General features: G+C 39.4%; 1 protein-coding gene across 3 annotated transcripts; it reads left to right on the plus strand.

Annotated features, from left to right (window-relative positions):
* Positions 1-211: 211 nt before the first annotated feature.
* Ivns1abp (influenza virus NS1A binding protein) lies at positions 212-21,525 on the plus strand. Of its 3 annotated transcripts, XM_029559219.1 has the most exons (16): positions 252-480; positions 6,301-6,525; positions 7,836-7,964; positions 8,161-8,330; positions 8,457-8,532; positions 10,333-10,506; positions 11,056-11,181; positions 11,578-11,717; positions 12,572-12,679; positions 16,167-16,296; positions 16,500-16,724; positions 17,667-17,788; positions 17,888-18,014; positions 18,090-18,221; positions 18,461-18,634; positions 19,684-21,525. In XM_029559219.1, the coding sequence occupies exons 8-16, from the start codon at positions 11,715-11,717 to the stop codon at positions 19,935-19,937; spliced, it is 1,275 nt and encodes a 424-aa protein (XP_029415079.1). In that variant the 5' UTR covers positions 252-480; positions 6,301-6,525; positions 7,836-7,964; positions 8,161-8,330; positions 8,457-8,532; positions 10,333-10,506; positions 11,056-11,181; positions 11,578-11,714; the 3' UTR covers positions 19,938-21,525. The 3 variants fall into 3 exon arrangements, with proteins under 3 accessions (XP_008822497.1, XP_008822496.1, XP_029415079.1); XM_008824274.3 differs by lacking the exon at positions 11,578-11,717 and having other exon boundaries at positions 249-480; positions 19,684-21,518; XM_008824275.3 differs by lacking the exons at positions 12,572-12,679; positions 16,167-16,296; positions 16,500-16,724; ... (3 more) ...; positions 18,461-18,634; positions 19,684-21,525 and having other exon boundaries at positions 212-480.

Here is a 21,525-nt window from a genome sequence, read left to right on the forward strand (position 1 = left end):
AAGGGCGAAGCCAGGTGCGGGGCGCGGGCGGGAGCGGCCGTCAGGATCACCTTGCGCTGACCTAGTTGAGGCCGGGAGTAGCCGTATGACCAAGGAGGAGGGCGGGGTGCGTATGGGCGGGGCCTGGGCTATGGGTGGGGTCTTCGAGCAGGATCTTCCCGGGAGCTCGCCTCCAATTCGCTGAGGCTTCAGAGCCGGAAGCGAGCCGGGAGGCGGCGGCGGCGCACGTGGTGACGTGCGAGGGAGTGCGGCGCGAGCGCGCGCGACGGCGGCAGTGTGTCCTGGACGAGCGTGGAGGTCGGTCGCTAGCTCGGAGCTGCTGTGCGCGTCGGAGTTCCCGCGAGTGTCCCGTGGCGCGGCCCGCCGCCCTCCAGCTTCCGCCGCGTCTCTGCGCTCTCGCTGGGCCCCTTCCCCGCCTTCCTCCTGCACCTCGGGGAAGCTCTGGAGATGAATTTCGCCATCTCTTCAGAGATGATCCAGGTAACGCGGGCGGGAAAGAGCGCGGCTGGGGATGGAGTTGAGGGCACGCCGGGTGGGAAGATGCTGGGCGTCTCCGGCTCCCGGTGGGGGAGTCCCGGCGCCGCGCTCCCGAGGTTGACGGCTCGTGATGCCGAGGGCTGGCGCCCGCTGTGAAGACACGGCGGCCTCAGACCTTCGCTCAGCCCGGGCAGGGATCGAGAGGCTTCCGCGCAGGGTGGTGGAGGCCCTCCGGGCGCTCGGCGGGGAAGGCTGACCCGCCGGAAGAGCGCGCGGCGCGGGATTTGCTTCCCGCCGGCAGGGTCGGGCGCCCGGCTTTGGGTCGAGGCTGTCCCGGCTACGACCGCCCGGCGCGTGGGGACGGGAGCCGGCCTCGGAGCACGTGGCTTCCCGGGCTTGGCGTGGGGTGGCACAGAGTCCCCGATCGCCGTGGGCTGTGGGGTCCTTTGTTCCCGTTCCACGTTGCCCGCTCTTCTTGCCAAGCGCGGGGAGAAGGGGGCGGGCGGAGCGAGGGAGCGGCTGCCCTGACGTGTAGGCTCTGAGTGACTGCGGAGCCGGCCAATCGCGGCCGGGGGTGTGCGGGCGCCGGCGCCTCTCCTAACCCACCAGGCGCGCGCCCGAGGCCTGCAGCACGAGGTCCCTGGGCGCTAGCGGAGAGATGGGTGGAGAAGGCTGCTGTCGGGGCTGCAGCGCTTTCTGCGGAGGAGCTCTGGTTGTAAATTCTTGATAAGAAGACATCAGAAAATATTAACCTGAAAGTTGAACGTAAGGAAATCGGAGCGCCTCCTCCCTCAAAAAAACTTGAGAAATACATTTGCTTCCCCTCCCCCATACTAGTACAGATTATTTCAGAAAACTGACTTTTCAAACAAGATATCAGGTGACCTAAAGGGAAGGTTTTGGTTTTTTAATGTTTCTTGTCAGTGGTGAAGGTTGGAACGCTCCAACATCAAGTTCTTGGAGTTCTTACGTGTTGTCTCTTGTTTTCGTGTCATACATGATAGTTCTGGAAGCCTAGTAGATGTGTGCAGGACGGACCTGACCACCTTGGCCATATTTTCTTTTAATAATTTTGGAAATTCTCGCACCCGCAGTTGATTTAGGGAAAATATTAACGAATAAATAGTTTCAGGTTAAATCCTGCTAAAAACTTAGGTCTTAAAGATGTTGAAGGAGTAGCTGTGTTGGTAAGCCTGGTTGTAAACACTGACTGGATAGAACTGGGTTGAAACCCGCATGTTGTAATGCCCCCTAGCAGGCTGCTTATTAAACCTCTATACTTTGGTAGGTGGGTACATTGGGGGGAGAGAGGTGGGGTGGTTTTCTTCTGTAGTTTACTAATATATGAAATCTCAGATTAATTAGTAAATACCCGATTCTGTAGCTTTTGTCTTAATTTGTTGTTGTCTTTTTTCCTCACATTGTCCTTTCCAAAGACAAAGCAGTCCAGGTTTTATTTTAGTCTTAGTTTTAAATTAGTGGGTTTTGGTCTACTTGCTCTTAAATGGAGAGATTTTTCATAGGTGACGTCCAAATGTGATTTTGCATATAAGTTTCTGTAAATGTCTTGATCATTGATACTAATGTGAAGTACCTAAAATCATTAGCTTTTTTTTTTTTTTTTTTTTCTTTTTGAGACAGGGGCTCCCTGTAGCCCCAGCTGTCCTGATGGTATAGTAAAATACTGCAGGAAGGAATTCTTTTTTCTTTTTTCTTTTTCCTTTTTTTTTAAGGAAGTAATTCTTAAAAGGTTCAGGCTCCTATCTTGTGTTGGTGTTAAATTGAAGTATTAGTAGAGTGATTTGGGGGGTCTTGGTTCATCTTACTGTGTAAATATCCATTACCACCTTGTTAATATTTCTAAACCTCCAACGGACAATATTCTTAACAGTTTGAATATCAACCTGGATGTCCAGCAGGCACCTCAGCAGCCGAACATCCCAAACCAGGTTCTTTTGTCTATTTTTCTCCATGCAGTAGCTCAAAATGACTGTTATGGTTTCTGGAATTTTTTTAAAAAAATTGATTTTGGTCATAATAGCATAGCATACAAGCTAAAATAACTTCTAGTCTTCCTTACCTTAGTTAAGGACAAAGTAAGCATGGGTGGACAGAACCATCATTTAAATGTCTTATGTCCATGTTTTTCCTACTTCTCCCCGCACTCCCCCATTCCCTTCTCAGATACCCTGTGCTTCCTTCATCTGGTCTCCATAGTTAGGGTTGTTAAAAACCCTAGAATAAGTCACTTACCTCCTCTCCCACAGTTTGCCATGTGCATCCTACAATTTACCATCTATTGAAACCAAAATAGCTACAGTTTCTGGAATATGTGTTCTGTCATACCTTCCTTTACCTTTTGCTTCAGCTATTTTCTCTGTGGGTTTACCTTCTTGGCCTGTGAAATATTCAAACCTGGGGGATTAATGCATTTCATTCCAGTTTGTGTCTGCCATCTTTGATGTCACAAATATGTGAGTTGTAATGAAAGCATTCTGAGACCATCAAGGTAAAGAAAGGTGTAAAGCAAATGAGTTGTTACTTTTGATTTAGATGACTGGTGATAGTGCTTTTAGGGATGACATTGGAAGCTAGCTATCTGTCTATCATCTATCTATCATCTATCCACCTTCTGATTTTAAGTGGTAGGTTGAGTGTAGCTTAGTGGTTGAGTGCTTGCCTGGCATGCATGAGGCCCTGGATTTAGTCCAGCACTTGAGAAAGGGGGTTCTTGAGTTACTTTGTAGTTGACTGCCTTCAAACAATTGCCTTTAAGCTTAAATATTTTTAGTTTACCTTGAGCTTTTAAGAATGCTCTGAAAATGCTAAGTTTCATCTTGCCCTTACTGAAGGCCAGAAAAGAAGGGGTGGGGAGTGGGGAGGTAGGGCTCTATAGGACTTGTTGGATTGTATTTCACTTCAGCTAATCTAGGCTGTGGTAACATGTGAATTCTGAGTGATATAAGCAAGTCTTCTGTCTTCCATTTCTGATACTGACCATATTACTGTGCATGAATTTGATAAGCCAAATAAAAATGTGAAATTTGGGGATACTTTAAACACTTGATTTGCCCAAGCTTAGTTTAATGAAAGTAAACACAAACTTTTGAAAACAAGTTTGCATTAAACATTAGCTGAACTTGGACTGTCTTTTTTTAATTATATAAGGTTTTAATGATCTGTAGGTAATAAAAAAGGTGAGGTTCATATTAAGATTTTTTTTTTTTTCTTGAGACAGTCTCAAGTAGCCAAGGCCTTGAACTCATTCTGTAAGGCAAGCTGGCCTTGAGCTCCTGTTGTTTCCTACACCTCACAAGTGCTGGGATGGGTGTGTGGTACCATACCCATCTCATTAAGATCTTGATGTACAAAATGTTAAGTACTAAATATAAATAAGACCCATTCTTTCATAAACTCATAACAATGGTGTACAAATTCATATGTCAAGAACTGCTCCCAAGCTTTCTCCTAAAAGACTAGTAATTTTAACCATCTTTTTCTTTCCAAAATAAGGTAGAGCAACAAGTTGTCAGAGAACATGTTAAAATTATTATCTTAAGGAAAGTATGATGCAGAAGAAATCAACATCATATAATATGATAGAGTTGGTGTTTTGTTTTTTGAGAGTCTCATGTATTCCAGACTGGCTTCAAACTGAATATATCGGAGGATGGCCTTGAATTTTTATTATTACATGTATTTTGTGTTGGGGGTGTATGTGGGCATGTGCCATGGTGAACTTGTGGAGGCCAGAGGACAACTTGTGGGAGTCAGTTCTCTTTCTGCCATATGGGTCCTGGGAATCAAAATCAGGCTCTCAGGCTTGTTTGCAAGTGCCATTATCCACCAAGCCCTTCTCAGTCTCCTGGCTCTACCTTTCAAATGCTGGGATCACAGGGCTTCTTCATACATGCTAAGCAAGCATTTTACCAACTGAGCTACATCCGTAGCCTATAGAATTTTAATGAAGAGGCAGCTTTGACAGCAATCCCAGTCTGTGGGCAGTTCCTTTGAATTAAAACCCAAGTTATAGAGATACCAGTTAGGGCATATAGATTCCAGCATTCTTACAGGTAGTACACGTCTTACCTAACACAGAAAGTTTGTTAACTAGAACTGGACTAGCTTTGGGTGGCGTCTAGGGCAAGTAATTATTCAGCTGGCACAACCAATAGAACTAATAGGTTGAGTTTGATGTATGAAACAAATCAAGGTAATGTTTGAAACAGTTGGGGTTAGTAAAGGCATTTTAAAAGCGGTTTTAAGCATTAGGATTAAAAGAAAGAGAGGCATTCAGGAAGAAAGCCACTCAGAGCATGGGCTTGGGCTTCTCAAAGAAGAATCACAAAATCTAGGTAATAGGTTTTTTTGGGTCTTTTTGGATAGGGTCTCCCTGTAGCCCCAGTTTACCTGGAACTCAGAAATCCGCCTACCTCTGCCCACCAAGTGCTGGGATTAAAGGCATGCATTACTACGCCTGGCAAGAGTCTGTTTTTGTTATTTTTTTTTAAAGTTCCTGTGTCTTCTTTTTTTTTTTACATATTTTATTATTTTTATGTTATGTGTATGCATGTATTTCCTGCATGCATGGGTGTAGGTAAGTGCACCCATGTCGGGCAGTGCCCGCGGAGGACAGAAGAGGCTGTCGGAGCCCCTGGAACTGGAGTTACAGACCGTTGTTAGCTGCCATGGGGGTGCTGGGATTCGAACCCAAGTCTTCTGCAATAACAGTGTTCTTAACTGCTGAGCCATCTCTCCAGCCCCAAGAGTCTATTTTTTAAAGTTTGTGTGCATACTTTAAGATTTGGTTTGACCAGCACTTGGGATGTATAGGCAGGCAGATCTCTTGAGTTCCAGGTAAACTGGGGCTACAGGGAGACCCTGTCTCAAAAAGAAAAAAATTTTTTAAAAAAGATTTGGTTTGAACCAGACCTGTTCTATTGGTATTTTTCTACTCTGCATGACAAAAATCACATAAAACAGGCTTTGGCTTCTTGAGGCCTGGAGTTGAATATAAACAGGTATATGGAGGCGGAACACAGAACAGACAATCATACATACCTTCAGAAAGAGCTCTAAATTGGAGTTGGGGGCTTGCAGGACTGTTTCCTAGCTCTGGGAATTTGGCAGAGATTCCATTTCATGGGTTGGATTAAGGGTTTTCCAGGTAGAGAGGCATGGAAATGCAGAGCACACTTTGGGGAGCAGGATATCTGGGTTTTAACAGTATAAAAATGTTCGGCTAATAGTGCCCAAAGGTAGCTTGCTGGCTCCTAAAAGCAGACATCTCATGTTGGCCTATTAGTTGGAATTTAATAGTAAAGAATTTTAGAGTTAATACTTACATTTCTCCTTTAATTCTTAGGCTGACACACTGCTAGTCATTAGCTCCTGCTAATGGGGAAAGATTTTTATATTTTTATATTTATTTATTTTTTTATGTGTTGAGGGAAGTGTCATGTATGTGGGTGCCTGAAAACCAGAAGAAGGTGAGTGAGCTCTTCAAAGCTGGGATTATAGGCAGTTGTGAGCCATCTTGATATGGGTGCTGGGAACCTGGGTACTCTGTAGTAACCGTACGCACTCAACCTCAGAGCCAGCTCTCCAGCCTGGATTTTTTTTTTTTTTTTTTTTATCACTTGAGTATATTTGCACGTTAAGTGAAAGGTGTTTGTGTATAATTGTTATTAAGTTCGTTTTTTTTATGTAGTATGAATGTTTTTGCCATTTACCTCGAAGATTAAGACTTTCTGGTCTGTTCTACCTAGATGAATGACAGACTGATAGTTCTGAATATCTAACTTAAATTTGTTATTGTTACAGAGTATGATGCATGACTATCACAGAAGAAATTCATGTCTATAGCTTTTAAGGACTTGATTACATCATTTTCAAGCCTGATAGTTTTGGAACCACCATTAAAGCTTAAGACATCTCCCTTCACTTCAGCCACGTATCTTCATACCCTAAGGAAGTGCTTTGCTTCAACACTCCTTTGTCTTTGGATCATTTGGGTTCTCAGTAGTACATTTCTCATCATTATAATCGGTAAGTGCCAAGTGAACACTAAATGCCCATCTGTCATTAAGACTTTTTTGAGGGCCGGTGAAATGGTTTCAGCAGGTAAAGGCACTTGCTATGCAAGCCTGATATCCTTAGTTTGGTCCCTGAAAACCATGTAAAGGTGAGAGAATCAACTCCACAAAGTTATCTTCTGACCTCCACACACATGACAGGGTATGCAAGTGCAGTCTCTGTCTTTCTCTCTAATAATAATGAATAATTCTTTTTTTTTAAGACAGTGTTTTTCTAAAAGCTGTATAGAAATAATCCCTTAGTATTTAAAAAGGCAGCGATGTTCCTAAATCATTTGAATATGCAAAGCATTTTAAAAATTGTTTGTTTACTTACTGTATACATACATGGGAGTATGTGCATACCAGGGTAAGAATGTCAAAGGTCAAAGGACCACTTAAGAGACTCATTTCCCTCCTTCCACCTTGTGGGTCCCAGAGATTAAATGCAAGGCTTGATGGTAAGTGCCTTAATTGTTAAGCCATCTTACCAACCCTTCTAAAGCATTTTTACATTTCTCCTTTCTGTTAGCTGTTTTTATTTTAAGTTGCTTCAAATTGAAGTCTACTACTGCTTTTTAATGGTCTATTTTATGTAGTAATTAGTTTTATAAGTAAAGGTAAGTTGAAAAAAAAATCTTTAAGGGCATTAGACTGCAGGTATAGCTCAGTGGTAGCATTTGCCTAGCATTCCTGAGGCAGTTCAATCCCTAATACTGGGTGTGGGGACAGTGTCTTTATAAAGAAAGTTAGTTTTGCTAGGTATAGGGGCCTGTGCCTATAATCCCAGCATGGAGGTGAAGGAAGGAATGAAGGCCAAGGAGTTCAGAGCCAGTCTGAGCTACATACTGAGTTTGACAGTAGATTTGTTTTATATAAAAAAGAACATTGTTTTTATTTGTGAGTAAAGGAATGGCAGTAACCCAATCCAAGAAGATCTGTATGTTATTCACATTCTTACCAACTTTTTAAGTGGCTTCTTATGTAGGTTTGGGCAGGACTGCATTTTATTCCTCTCCAGAATATGTGTTAGTCATGGAAACCTTGTTTGAGTTGTTTGTCTGTACACTACTTTGATTTCTTGAAAAGACCCAGGATCAAAGTATGGGGGATACAAACACTTGTGTCCTGTATTGGTGTTGTTTCAACCAACTTTCTGTGTGATTGATTTTTTTGTATGTGTGTTGATTGAGTGGAATTTAAGTATAAAGGTACTATATTGTATTTTAAAATACATTTTAAAAACTATTTGTAAGTACAATAACTTATCTCTCTTCTATTTAGCCAAATTTATAAGAAAAAATGATTCCCAATGGTTATTTGATGTTTGAAGATGAAAATTTTATTGAATCTTCTGTTGCCAAATTAAATGCCCTGAGGAAAAGTGGTCAGTTCTGTGATGTTCGACTTCAGGTATTTAAAGCTTTTCAATTAGAAACTTAAAAGAATTGATTTTTTTCACTAATGTTAATAAAAGCCCTAAGTTGTTGGATTTTTTCTCTTCCCCCTCTTTAAAAACTGCTTTAACTAGAAATAAGAGATAAGGGAGGTGGGTATATTAGAGAATACCTACATAGTCCATGACTGATTTTAGTTTTCATAATTTCAGGTCTGTGGCCATGAGATGTTGGCACACAGGGCAGTACTGGCTTGCTGCAGCCCCTATTTATTTGAAATTTTTAATAGTGACAGTGATCCTCATGGAGTTTCTCATGTGAAATTTGATGATCTCAATCCAGAAGCTGTTGAAGTCTTGTTGAATTACGCATACACTGCTCAGTAAGTACTTTAAACTATAAAATTAGAGATTATCTTCAGGGAATTCCAAGTCTCTAAAATTATTTAAATCAAGTGTCTATTTTAAGACCTTGCTATTAAAGTATAAAGAACTTTTTTTTTTAATAGGTTGAAAGCTGATAAGGAATTAGTGAAAGATGTTTATTCTGCAGCAAAGAAGCTGAAGATGGACCGAGTAAAGCAGGTAGAGTATTAGAAGTAATATAAAAGGATTGTACTAGTAGTGTGCTTTGTGGGACCAGAATGTAGAAATGATCATGAAACATTTTATTAGTTCTAAGAATTGAAAGTTCTGCCTAACAGTATGTTGTTTTGACTGTTGGGCTTTAATAATGTAGCAAGATCACATATCCTTGCTCTTCAGACAAACTTTGTGGCACAATGACTATATCAGAATCTCAGTGAATTTCCATCAGATTTACTTTTTGTTTATACTGCTAGTATATTTTTCTGTGGAGATGACAATAGTATTGGGAAATCAAGTTATACAAAATACTACATTTAGTCTAGGGTTAAATACATTTTTGGAAATATGTTAAATAGCATTAATTACAACTATATGGTTACTAACATAAATCCACAAAATTTGCCTTAACTTGAACCTCTTTGGCTTGAACATAGACTGAATTGAGTTTCAAAACATGAGATAAATGTTGGCCCCAGTGCAGTGCCAAAGAAATCTGTTAAGGAATTGAAGTCTTTGATAGCATAAATTAAAATATTTCATCTGCCCAAGAGTTAGCAATTTATGAACTCAGTTGTTCTCCTGTACTTTGGGTTCTACTTTAAAAGATTCTGCCTAGCCATACATGGTGGTGCACACCTTTAACTCCAGTACTGGGGAGGCAGAGGCAGATGGATCTTGTGAGTTCCAGGTTCCTCTCTTCTACAAAGTGAGTTAGAGGCCAGCAACAACAAAAAAAAACCCAAAAGTATTCTGCCTAGAATTTAATGCCAGTGTATGTATTTTGTATGTGTGCATATGTGTGTGTGTGTGTGTTTTCCATGTATGTTTGTGAACATATGTAGGTGTTTTCTGTGGCCAGAAGAGGGCATTGTATGCCCTGGAGCTGTAGTTACAGGCTGTTGTGAGCTGATACGGGTGCTGAGAATAGAGCTCATAGAGTTTTATGGCACTGGAGAGGGCTCAGCAATTAAAGAGCAGTGACTGTTTTTGCAGTAGACCTGGGTTCAATTCCCAGCACCCACATGGCAGCTAACACGCCCTTAACTCCAGTTCCAGGAGTCTAATACCCTCTTCTTTCCCCGCTTGGGCATTACATGACACAGGTGTACTTCTATCTGTAGGCAATACACTCATACATGTAAAAATAATAAAATTTTATGGAAAACAGCCATGTGGATTCTATGGATGATCCATGGCTGCTTTCTAGTTACAATGACAGAGTTAAACAAAATATGGCCCACATATCAAATATTGCTGAGTTTCACATTCTGGCTTCTTCTGTTATAGATACTATTTTTCCAAAATCATTTCCCTTTGCTATACATCCTTTATGCCCACTGCACTCATTCTCCGCTGTAGATCCCTATTTGGAGCCTTGCTTGTTACTGTTGAAAATACCTACCAGAACCTATACTACATTTCAGTTTGTCACATCTGTGGTTAAACAGCTTATGTGTTTATGTAGCATTCTTTGTTTCTTTCGCTCTTTGGTTTATTCGGTTTGTTTTGAGACATGATCTTGTCATTTAGGTCTGGCTGGGTTTGGATTTAAAATCTTCTTGGCTCAGCCTCCTAAATACTGAGGTTCTAGGTATCTGTACCACCATGTCCAGCTGATGGTTTTCATATGTAATGGTTGCGATGTACATGTGCTGTTCCATTGCTGTTTGTCGTATCAAGACAGTTATTTAGGGCTCATCTTTATTATTTTCATGTGGTATTTACATAGTGAACATTAAACATTGAATAAAATTCTGTATTATATAAAAGTTAGCACATCTGTATTTCTTTCCCAAGGTTTGTGGAGATTATTTGCTATCTAGAATGGATGTTACTAGCTGCATCTCTTACCGAAATTTTGCAAGTTGTATGGGAGACTCCCGTTTGTTGAATAAAGTTGATGCTTATATTCAGGAGCATTTGTTACAAATTTCAGAAGAGGAGGAATTTCTTAAGCTTCCACGACTAAAGGTAAGGGGTGGGTCATACAAACAGACACATCCAGTCTAGCTCCAGGCACAGATTCTTTGTGTTTCAGGCCAGTGAATAATAATTTATTGAAATGATTGTTAATCTTAATGTAGTGGGTTTCTGTCTCCTTATTTGCTTGCTTTCTATGTTTAAGCTTACTGATTTCTTTGAAAAATGTATGGAATGCAACTTTGGATACAATATTTTTAGTTGAAAATTCATGCATACAATGTATTTTGATCATACTCACCCTCTGACTCCTTCCAGCCCCCCCCCCCCAAAACACCCCTTCCCAGTTTGTGCTTCCCATATACTCATGGGTCTGGGGCCATCCACTGGAGCCTGGTGAACCTACAAGGAGCTGCACATTTAAAGAAAACTGATCCCTGCCCCAGAAGCCATCAGTTGTCACTAGCTCCTCAGCTAGGATTGGGGACTCATGAGCCCCTCCATGCAAATTACATGAAATGAGAATGAAAATAAGAACTAGGATTTTAGCTCTGATATTGTATATCACTGTGTATTTATTTATTTATTTACCAATTCTAGTTGGAGGTAATGCTTGAAGATAATGTTTGCTTACCCAGCAATGGAAAATTGTATACAAAGGTAATCAACTGGGTGCAGCGTAGCATCTGGGAGAATGGAGACAGTCTGGAAGAGCTGATGGAAGAGGTTAGTTTTAAAGTAAATGGGATTCAACAGTTCTTACAGATTATTTTGCTATAACATGAAGGATTCCCTTTCACTTTTATTTTATTATAACCATGACCCTAAAGAATTTAAATTTTGCTATAGGTACCCCTAAGCTGAGAAACAGGGGGGGTGTCCAGGTGAGCTGAATGAACTGTTCAGTTTGGTCTTCTGCTTTTCTTTTTTCCCCTTTTTTTCTTTGCTTATTATGTGCTGTTAACTTTCTTTAAAGTAGCATGTAATTTGCTTTAGAAATGGGAGGTGGTACTGATATTTTCTGTAGATTCTTAATTTTTCTTCACAGGTTTTTGCTTTAAATTTGACAAGTAGGTAAAGCTTCTAATGGTTGTTCCTCCCCATTGGTTTATCTCCCCATAGGTTTATTAACAAATAGGATACCCAAGACTGAAGAAACAAGAAGAAACCTCAAGTGTATTGACACGTAAAGAAGCAGCAGTCCTGCCCCAGTTCTCCTAAGAAAAAATCCGCTGTGGGCAGAGAACGATGATGATTTAATGGTGTTTACTCCTTTACAGGATTCTTCTCTTTAAAGCTTTGTGTTTTCAATGGTGTTGTTCATACATATAGTCAGTTAACTTGAACTATTTTTTAAAAAATACACAAGAAGAACAAAAATCAATGGAAAAACTGGTGACAGTCAATATGGAGGTTAGAGCAGTGGAGTAACTTTGCATATATCATTCCATATAAGCCTTTTCATTCTTATTCAAGGCTTACCAAATCTGTTAGTCCTATGCTTACTGTCATTACTACATACTATAAAGGCTAACAGATGATCTTTAAATTCTGTGGTTTCCCACTTGAGAATCAGATGCACCTGTCATGTATTTGCATCTGTCAATGAAGAGTAGAGCTTGCCCGAGTTTTAGCATTTTTTTATTTTTTATTTTTTTCCTTTATCTGTTTTTCTTGATATAACCTACAGGGAGAAATATGTTTATGCAAACCGTGCCGTTTATCTTCAGAGGTGTAAACTATTCAGTGTTTTGTTGTAAATAATGTATATTTAAGAATCTATGTTGTACTATGCATTTTTTTCTTAATGTTATATAAGAGAAGCCATGAAATCAATGAAGATTTCTTTCAAGCCAATCAAGCCAAGGACTCTTCAGCCAGTATTAGAAGATTTTGTATTTGATCTTGATTTTTTTTTTTTGTTTTTTTTTGTTTTCGCTTTTGCTTTTTAAATTTTTACCACCATGACATGTATTTTTCTTTACTTCGGGATCCTGCCAGAGTAAGGTGTCAAGAAGCACACTGGAGGTTTCCTTGAGGCGGTTGTGTAATCTGCATTCTAGCGGAGTAGCCATGGTGACAGTAGCCACATGGGTGTTCTGTTGCTGTTTTGCAGGTTCAAACCTTGTACTACTCAGCTGATCACAAGCTGCTTGATGGGAACCTACTAGATGGACAGGCTGAGGTCTTTGGCAGTGATGATGACCACATTCAGTTTGTGCAGGTACACATTGCACAGTCTGAGGTAACCTCAGGTTAAAATTTAACTGGAGACTTTATAGCATACTTAAATTTTCCTTTAATAAAGGAAAGTGGACGAATTTCATTGGTGTAACTGGACAGAAACATTTTTTGGGAGAAAGCAAGCATATTTCAGAACTATTAGTATTTTTGCCACATGAATAAAAATTAACCCAGCAAATTAGAAAAACCCCATTTATATTTTTTCCTCCAAGTATGATTCACCTAAAGCAGTATATTTTTGTTATTTTGGTTAGATTATGAAAAAGTTATTTGTAACAAGCACGACTAACCATTTTTTTTAAAAAGATGCAGTTGACTTAGATTGCTGATGGCTATGAAAGAAATTTTGGCTATTTAATTACTTGAAATAGAAATGGTTGAGTACCATGTTGACATGATTTAGAATGTTAAGGTTATATGCTGTTGAACTAGAAATGCTTTGATCATATGTTAGAATGTGATCTGGAAATTTCTTGAGCAAAATGAATTAAAGCTATAATTTCATTGTACTGATGGAGTTACTTTGAAAGCCTTTTATTAAACACATACTTAATTTAGACATTCTCAACAGTAGAGAACAAGCATCTGAGGTATATAACCACTTTTTCTGCTTATGGACAAATGAGGCAATGTCATAGAGAAAAGTAACACTTGTTTTTTGTGGTGTTGGAGATTAAATCTAGGGCCTTCATGAATTACTCACATACTTTATCACTAAACTACATTCCTAACCCCACAAATCTTGAATGCACAGTGAGTCAATCAATATAAACAACGTTCTTCTTGGAGAAGAAAAGACTTCGCGTACCCTAGAAGCTTTCTTCTTGACCCTTCACGATCACTGCCTTATGCTGTCCAAAAAAGACACTGTTCTTACTTAGGGAACATTTTGCCTGTTTTTAGAACTTTTATAAATGGTTTATGCAATATGCATTCTTTTTATCTGACTTTTTGCTCAACATTGTACTTATAAAGGATATGTAATAGAATAAACCTAGATTAAGGAGTGTTTGCTTTAAAAGTTAGAAAGTAAATGTTAGTAATGAATTGCGTGGTAAAGTATCTTTTCAACTGACAAGAGATTGATTGCTCAGTAATCCGTTTAGGCCATGATGGTTGACATGAGAATACAAAAATGTGCAGAAAGTAGTTGCTGTGTTTGTAGGATATTATCATAGTGGTAAAACATTGTAGACTTAGAAAAGCCATCTACAAAGGGAGGGAGCCCAGAAGCAAGCAGGCTTAGGATTTAAAGATTTATCATAGAGGAGATATGTTAGATGATTATCTGGGCAAGAATGCTGTTGTGTTTGGAAGTTATAGTCTGGAAAAGTAGGCACGTGGGAACATTTTTAAATTTTCCTTGGTGTGGAGCTGGGGATCAAACCTAGGGCCTTTGCACATGCCAGGCAAGTGCCCTACTGTAGCTACATGTTCAGCCTTTAGCAAGAATTCAGATGAGAGTACACTAAGTGATAATACGTTCAATTTAAAAAAAAAAAAAAAAGAAAAGAAAAACAGCAGTTAGGGGGGATATGGTAAATTATACCTCTATTTGCCATTCATTAATTGTATTTTAAGTAGACGGCCAGTGGTCAGGTAGTAGTCTCTGGACCATATGATTGACAATATATGGGTGGGGTTTTTTTTGTTTTTTTTTTTTCAACTTTGCACAGTTGTTGCCTTAGGCTCTTCTGTTTTTGTGGCCAGGCACTGGGGGTAGGTTAAAACTTGTAAGAATGATTTGTATATTGCAAGTAGTATTTAGGCTTAAAGAATAGTAAAGGCTTAATCTAGGAATCCATTAATAATGGAAAAAGGATGAACTCCACCTATTTATACCTATACATAGACATACAAAGGTTGATTAGGTTGTTTAGGAAGGTTTGAGGGAAGAATATGAGAATTGGTGGGATTCTGACCTTTATATCCTCTTAAAAATGTCATGAACAGAGGAGGTCTTAGAGTAGAAAAGGTGAGGGATCCTATAATAGTCTTCAGAAATAGGAAAAGACAGTTGAGAAGAAGCCACTGGAAAGATAGAAATGTGATTAGAATGTACTGAAGTTATAAAAGCCACCTAATGTAGAAGAAAATGTGGCCGTATAAAATAAGATTGGGGTAGATACTGGATGTGTGGAAAAGTTAACAAGGACTTTTATATTAGGCCTGTTAGTTAAATAATTCTAGTCATCTTTAGTGGTATATTGCCTCTTTTTCATACTCATTTTCTCTCAGTTACAGTCCATACGTTAGAGCATTGTACTGCTCCAAAACCTCTTTAATGTTAACCTCTATTTGTGATTTTTGTGATACTTGGGACCCCTTTCCACAAATTGAGATGGGTTTTTATGTACCTTGTAATCTTTAAATACAGCCTTAAATATCTATCAGAATCTTTTATCTCTTCTACTCTATTTCTCTGTTGCTTTTTGTTTCCATGAGCAATACAAGTTCCCATTAGAAATTATACCTGCCCGTGTGGTCTGTCCCTGTCCCTAGCGACCAGGATAGATGTCTGAGCAGAATTTGCTAGGCACTAAAGATACCTGTTCTTGGGATAGTCTTTTTAAAATGGGGTATCATGTGTAGCTCAGGCTGGCTGCAGACTCAATTCTACATCAGCTTCCCGAGTGCTGGGATTACAGGTGTGCAGTACTATGCCCAGCACTTTCAGGATTCTATATGACCTATCTCTTGGAAGTTGCAAGAGCTAAAAATAGTTGAAAACAAGCTGCCAAAGAAGCTCATACGTGAGAATACACGTATATAGTTCTCTTAGAATCATTTGTTCCTTTGTTACTGTTATGGTATTGTAATTGTGTATGTGGTTCTTTTAGTATTTCATTTCTAATGTGTATATAGAGTTTGGTTTTGTCTGTGATACCACTCTACAATACCTTATTAAGACAGCCCTAAATAATTGCGCTTGGGTGCATTCCTAATATTACTGCTTTTCCCCTGTCAAATGCTTCCAGGGATTAGCAGAATCTGTATGTACTCTTTTGCTGGTGTCATATGAAGGGTACTAGTGTAGACAGTTCAATTAGGTTGACATTTCATGGAGACAATGAATTAAAGCTATTGTCTCATTTTAAATAAACTTTTTGGAGATTCTAGACTTAGTCTTTGAGATTATGTAGATTGTATGTTATTTTGCCTTTCTCTCCCTGTATTGAGATAATTGTTCTGGTGCTTGATCTGCAACATGATTTTTGAATTGTTGAAATTGATCTTTTCTGAGCAGACTGTTAGCTTTGTAGACATAGTTGTTTTTAAGTGGAGGTGGAGGTACATCAGGAATCTGTCAGTTGGAAAGTGTTAGTTTGTGTTCCGTTTAGTGTGCTATGTCGTGAGTAGGTGGAAGATGCTCAGTGTTTTGGCAGTGTTGTGGAGTAGCTCAGGAACAAAGGTACACCAGGTACGGTCTTTGGCTAGGTTTCTGTAGCTGCCTTTTGATTTTGCAGAAAAAGCCACCACGTGAGAATGGCCATAAGCAGATAAGTAGCAGTTCCACTGGATGTCTGTCTTCTCCAAATGCTTCAGTGCAAAGTCCTAAGCATGAGTGGAAAATCGTTGCTTCAGAAAAAACTTCAAGTAAGTTTGTCTTCTGTATATCTGTATTTAAGGATAGCTGTCAGTTAATACAGATTGACTAAGGAAAAATTCTGAACAATCACATTTGGGAAGTAATAGCAGAATGCTCCGATCTGGGATCTGGAGACTGGAATCCAATTCAGAATCATCCAACCACCCAAAGTATTAACTACACCATAAACCTGGAGCTCTTATGTTTGCAGATAACACTTACTTGTGCCTGGCCGTGCTGGATGGTATATTCTGTGTAATATTCCTTCATGGGCGAAACAGTCCACAGAGTTCACCAACAAGTACTCCAAAACTAATCAAGAGTTTAAGCTTTGAGATGCAGCCAGATGAGCTCATCGAAAAGCCCATGTCCCCCATGCAGTATGCACGATCTGGTCTGGGGACTGCAGAGATGAATGGCAAACTCATAGCTGCAGGTAAGAGCAGAAAAATTGATCTGTCATAAGAGTTTAACAGATAGATCTATAAATAAGGATTTCTATTTGCTTTTGTGGCATGACAATTTTATGCTTTCTTCCGCTTGTTCCAAGATGGTACAAATAACACTGCTATTGAATATGCCTAACTTTTATTAAAAGTAGCTGTTTGAATTTGGGGGCGGGGGGAGCAGGTGCTAGGGATTTAATCCAGGGCTTCAGTGCGTGCTGAGCCAAGTGCTGTAGTACTGAGCCACATCTCTTAAGTCTAATTTTTTTTTTTTTTTGTCTTTTTGAGACAGGGTCTCCTTGCAGCCCCAGCTGTCCTGAAACTCGCTATGTAGACCAGGCTGGCCTCGAACTCACAAAGATCTGCCTGCCTCTGCCTCCCAAGTGCTGGGATTAAAGGCATGCACCACCACACCTAGCAAGTCTAATTTTTTAAAAGGAACAACAAAGTACTTTTTCTCAGTGGGCACATTACTGAAAGTTGGGGCTGGTAGCATATGCTTTTTAATCAGATTTGGCAAGAGGATCATGATTTTAAGATTGGTCTGAGGCCAAGTGAGCTGGGTCAGTGGGTTAAAGTATTTGCTGCCAATCCTAATGACCTGAGTTCAATCTCTGGGACCCACATGATAGAAGGAGAGAACTGACTCCAGAAAATTGACCACACATATGCAGGAGCTTGTGCCCGGTCATGTGCCCCCCACCCCCAATAAATAAATGTTTTAAAAAAGAAAGAAAAAAAAAAACAGTCAAAAACTCTACCATGAGCCAGGCCTGGTAATGTAGGCTTGTGATCTAGCTACTAGGGAGACTTAAGTCAGGAGGATCACAATTGTAAAACCTTCCTGAAGATACCCCCCCCACACACACAAATCCAGCCATTTTAGTCCAGTTTCATATTTCAAACATAAAAATTTATGATTTTTATACCAGGTGGTTATAACAGAGAGGAATGTCTTCGAACTGTTGAATGCTATGATCCACATACAGATCATTGGTCCTTTCTTGCTCCCATGAGAACACCAAGAGCCAGATTTCAGATGGCTGTACTGATGGTAAGCATGGTGCTGCAGAAATGATCCATATGTAACTCCCACCCAACCCCCAATAACTTTACAATGGTGGGAGTTTCTTACATCTCACTTTTGACATAGGGCCAGCTATACGTGGTAGGTGGGTCAAATGGGCACTCGGATGACCTGAGTTGTGGAGAGACGTATGATCCAAGCATTGATGACTGGACTCCTGTTCCAGAATTGAGAACTAACCGCTGTAATGCAGGTAATATGCTCTTCCCTTGGGACAGCCACTGTTTAAACATGGTAATTAAATTATTAACATTTTACACTTTCATAGGAGTATGTGCTCTCAATGGGAAATTATACATTGTTGGTGGCTCAGATCCATATGGTCAGAAAGGCCTGAAAAATTGTGATGTATTTGATCCTGTAACAAAGTCATGGACAAGTTGTGCTCCTCTTAACATTCGTAAGTTGATAGTCATCTTTTTTTATTGTGTTTTTGAGATAAAGACTTGCTATGTATCCCTGGCTAGCTTGGAACTTGCTACATAGACCAAACTGGCTGGCTTTGAACTTGAGGCTACCTTCCTACCTCAAGTGCTTGGATTACAAATATTTTTTTAAGGACCCGTAAATTAATAGAATGTAGTACACATTAATTTTGATAGCTGTAGTAAAAATCTTGGTTTGCCTTGCTTTTCATAGGTAGACACCAGTCTGCAGTTTGTGAACTTGGTGGTTATTTGTATATAATCGGAGGTGCAGAATCTTGGAATTGTCTGAATACAGTAGAACGTTACAATCCTGAAAATAACACCTGGACTTTAATTGCACCCATGAATGTGGCTAGGCGAGGAGCTGGAGTAGCTGTTCTTGATGGTGAGTGAATCGTACATGGTGACAAGAATTAGCTCGAAATTTCAAGAAAGGGTATCATACCTTAGAAGAAGTAAAGCATCTTCCACACAAGCATGACAACCTGAGTTCAATCTCTAGAACCCAGGTAAAGGACGTCTAGCCTCCACACTTGTGCTTGCCCTGTGCATACCCAGGCACACACACATTATATGCACACAACAACAATAAATTTTTAAAATAATTCAGATGCAGCTCACATGTTTTGATGCAGTGAGATTGAAGGTTTTTCCCAAAAGTGTGTGTGTTTAAAATACTTGATAAAAAATAACATTTATTCATCCATGTTTTGGTGAGTATATATAATAAAGTTCTAAGTCACTTTCCTCCTAAAGTATACCCATATTCAAAGTCTCGGATTTTGAGCCATCTGGCTTCTTTGTGCCTCTCTTTCTTTCTTTTTTTTTGGTGGTGGTAGTGGAGGGGGACAGGGTCTCCCTGCAGGCTGGCCTTGAACTTACAGAGGTCCACCTGCCTCTGCCTCCCGAGTGCTGGGACTAAATGTGTGCACCACCACACCTAGTTCTTTACTGTTTTGTGTGTGTGCACCTCTTATTTTTTCATCTGTGAGATGATCTGTAGGAAATGCCACAAAGAATTGTGAGAAATGTATTCTAGGTGCTGCTGCTTCTTTCTTTCCCTTTAGTCACCAGAGTTGCTATAGGAATGGATTTTTGTTCGTTTTTCGCATCTTATAGACCTGATTTCCAATGCCCTTGACAAACTACATAGACATTTTCTTTCCTTTCTTTCCCCCTTCTTTTTTTAGGTAAGGTCTCACTGTGTAGCCTGGACTGGCCTCAAACTGGCTGTCCTGCAGTACTGGCCTCCTGAATGTTGGCATTAGAGCACAATGCCTTGCCTCATAGGCATTTAATAAAATCTTTTTGGACACGAATAGTCATTTCTATTGAAAAACTACCTATTTCTCCCAACAAAAGAGGGATTTTTTTTTTTTTTCTGTATAATATTTTAGCTTTCTTTAGATTTACTCTGTATCATTTTTCTTTTAGGAAAACTATTTGTAGGTGGTGGCTTTGATGGTTCTCATGCCATCAGTTGTGTGGAGATGTATGATCCAACTAGAAATGAATGGAAGATGATGGGAAATATGACTTCACCAAGGAGCAATGCTGGGATTACAACTGTAGGGAACACCATTTATGCAGTGGGAGGATTTGATGGCAATGAATTTCTAAATACGGTGGAAGTATATAACCTTGACTCAAATGAGTGGAGCCCTTATACAAAGATTTTTCAATTTTAACAAATTTAAGACCCCCCCAAACTAACAGGCTTAGTGATGTAATTGTGTTTAGTAGAGTACACTTGTGAATAAAGAGGGTGGGTGGGAATAGATGTTGCTAACAGCAACACAATGCTTTTGCATATTGCATATTATTAAACATGCTGTACATACTTTTTGTGTTTGGAAAGGAATGCAAAGATGAAGGTCTGTTTTGTGTATTTTTAAGACGCTTTGGTTACTTTACTTTCTGAAGGTTGATACTATAAGAAAAAAATAAACCAAGAATTGATTGGGAACATCATTTCAAGAACTCCCCGCTCTTCCACTTTTTTTTTTTTTTTTTTTTTTTTGCCAATTTGCACATTAAGTGACTCTTTGCTCACTTCTCTCTTATGGGGCAAGAGGGGTAGGGTTTAAACCTAGGCAGTTGGGTTTTTTTTAAGGCCCCTTTTCAATAACTGGAACACTATATAACAAAAGTTACCTATTTAAAGAGATGACAATGACTATTTTTGTTTTTATTAAAAGAAAGCTGACATGCCTACCAATATTTAGTCTTTTATGATTGCCTTTTTATAACTTTTTATATTCTCAGCAGAGTGCTTTATCTGTTGAAGTAAAATATGACAGTTTCAAGTTATCAAAGCAAGTGGCAGTCTAAAGGATGCAGAGTGGGGTGTCTTGTTTTAAATGTTTAGAATGGAAACTTAAGCATTTGCCACAGCTGTACCTTCTTTCTCATTTTTTTAGAATGCAGTATCAATGTTTATTTGAATGGAGTTGCTGAGCAGTAATGTGGCGATTTTTGGTATTTCAAACAGTAGTTTGAATTATTTGACTTGAGAGTAGGACATTTAACCTGTTTTTATTTATCATTAACAAAACAGTTGTAAATGGAAGCCCTTGATTGAAAAGAAACTATATTGGGTTTGTGAATGTAGCCTTTATCAGAACTACTTTGTTCAGTTTTATATTCATCTGGATTAATACTGGTTGGAATGACTTTGTGTCTAATGCATAGCACTACACCCCTAACTTACAGTGCCCAAATGAGCAAATCATGCTTGCTGCAGATGCAAACACATTAAAGGTACTTAGCAGGAAATAACTTGCACTGTGAGATTAATGTCCAAGTCTTGTTTCTGTATTCACTTCATTACTACCAGTTTGGAGAATTGTTTTTTCCAGTAAGGATGAAATTACAGTATTTGTGAAATATACTCACCTGACACATCTGAAATAAGGGATGATGTGAGGTTTATGTTTTACAGAAGATCAAGCACACAGAAACCTAAAAAGCCAGTTGCCATAAGATGACTATTAAACGGCTAATGGGTTGGGAAGAGGGGAAGATATTTTCTTCAACTGTTTTGCTGATCCTTTGCTACCTACTTCTTAATCTGTTTCACAGCCACCACAAAAGAAAGTTTATCTAGTTATTGTATAGTTTATTGACTAACTGTTTTTTCTGGTTTATTTCTGGAAAAGCTAGTTTGGCTGGTTAGTAGATTTGACTGTGCCTGATATGATTACTGTTCTTTATATGTGGATCTGTGTATGCCCTATTCAGCACAAGGAAATAAAAGTTTTAGTCGAGGATTCAGCA

The sequence above is a fragment of the Nannospalax galili genome, unplaced genomic scaffold (assembly GCF_000622305.1).
Source record: "Nannospalax galili isolate Female #2095 unplaced genomic scaffold, S.galili_v1.0 scaffold227, whole genome shotgun sequence".
Lineage (NCBI taxonomy): Eukaryota > Metazoa > Chordata > Mammalia > Rodentia > Spalacidae > Nannospalax > Nannospalax galili.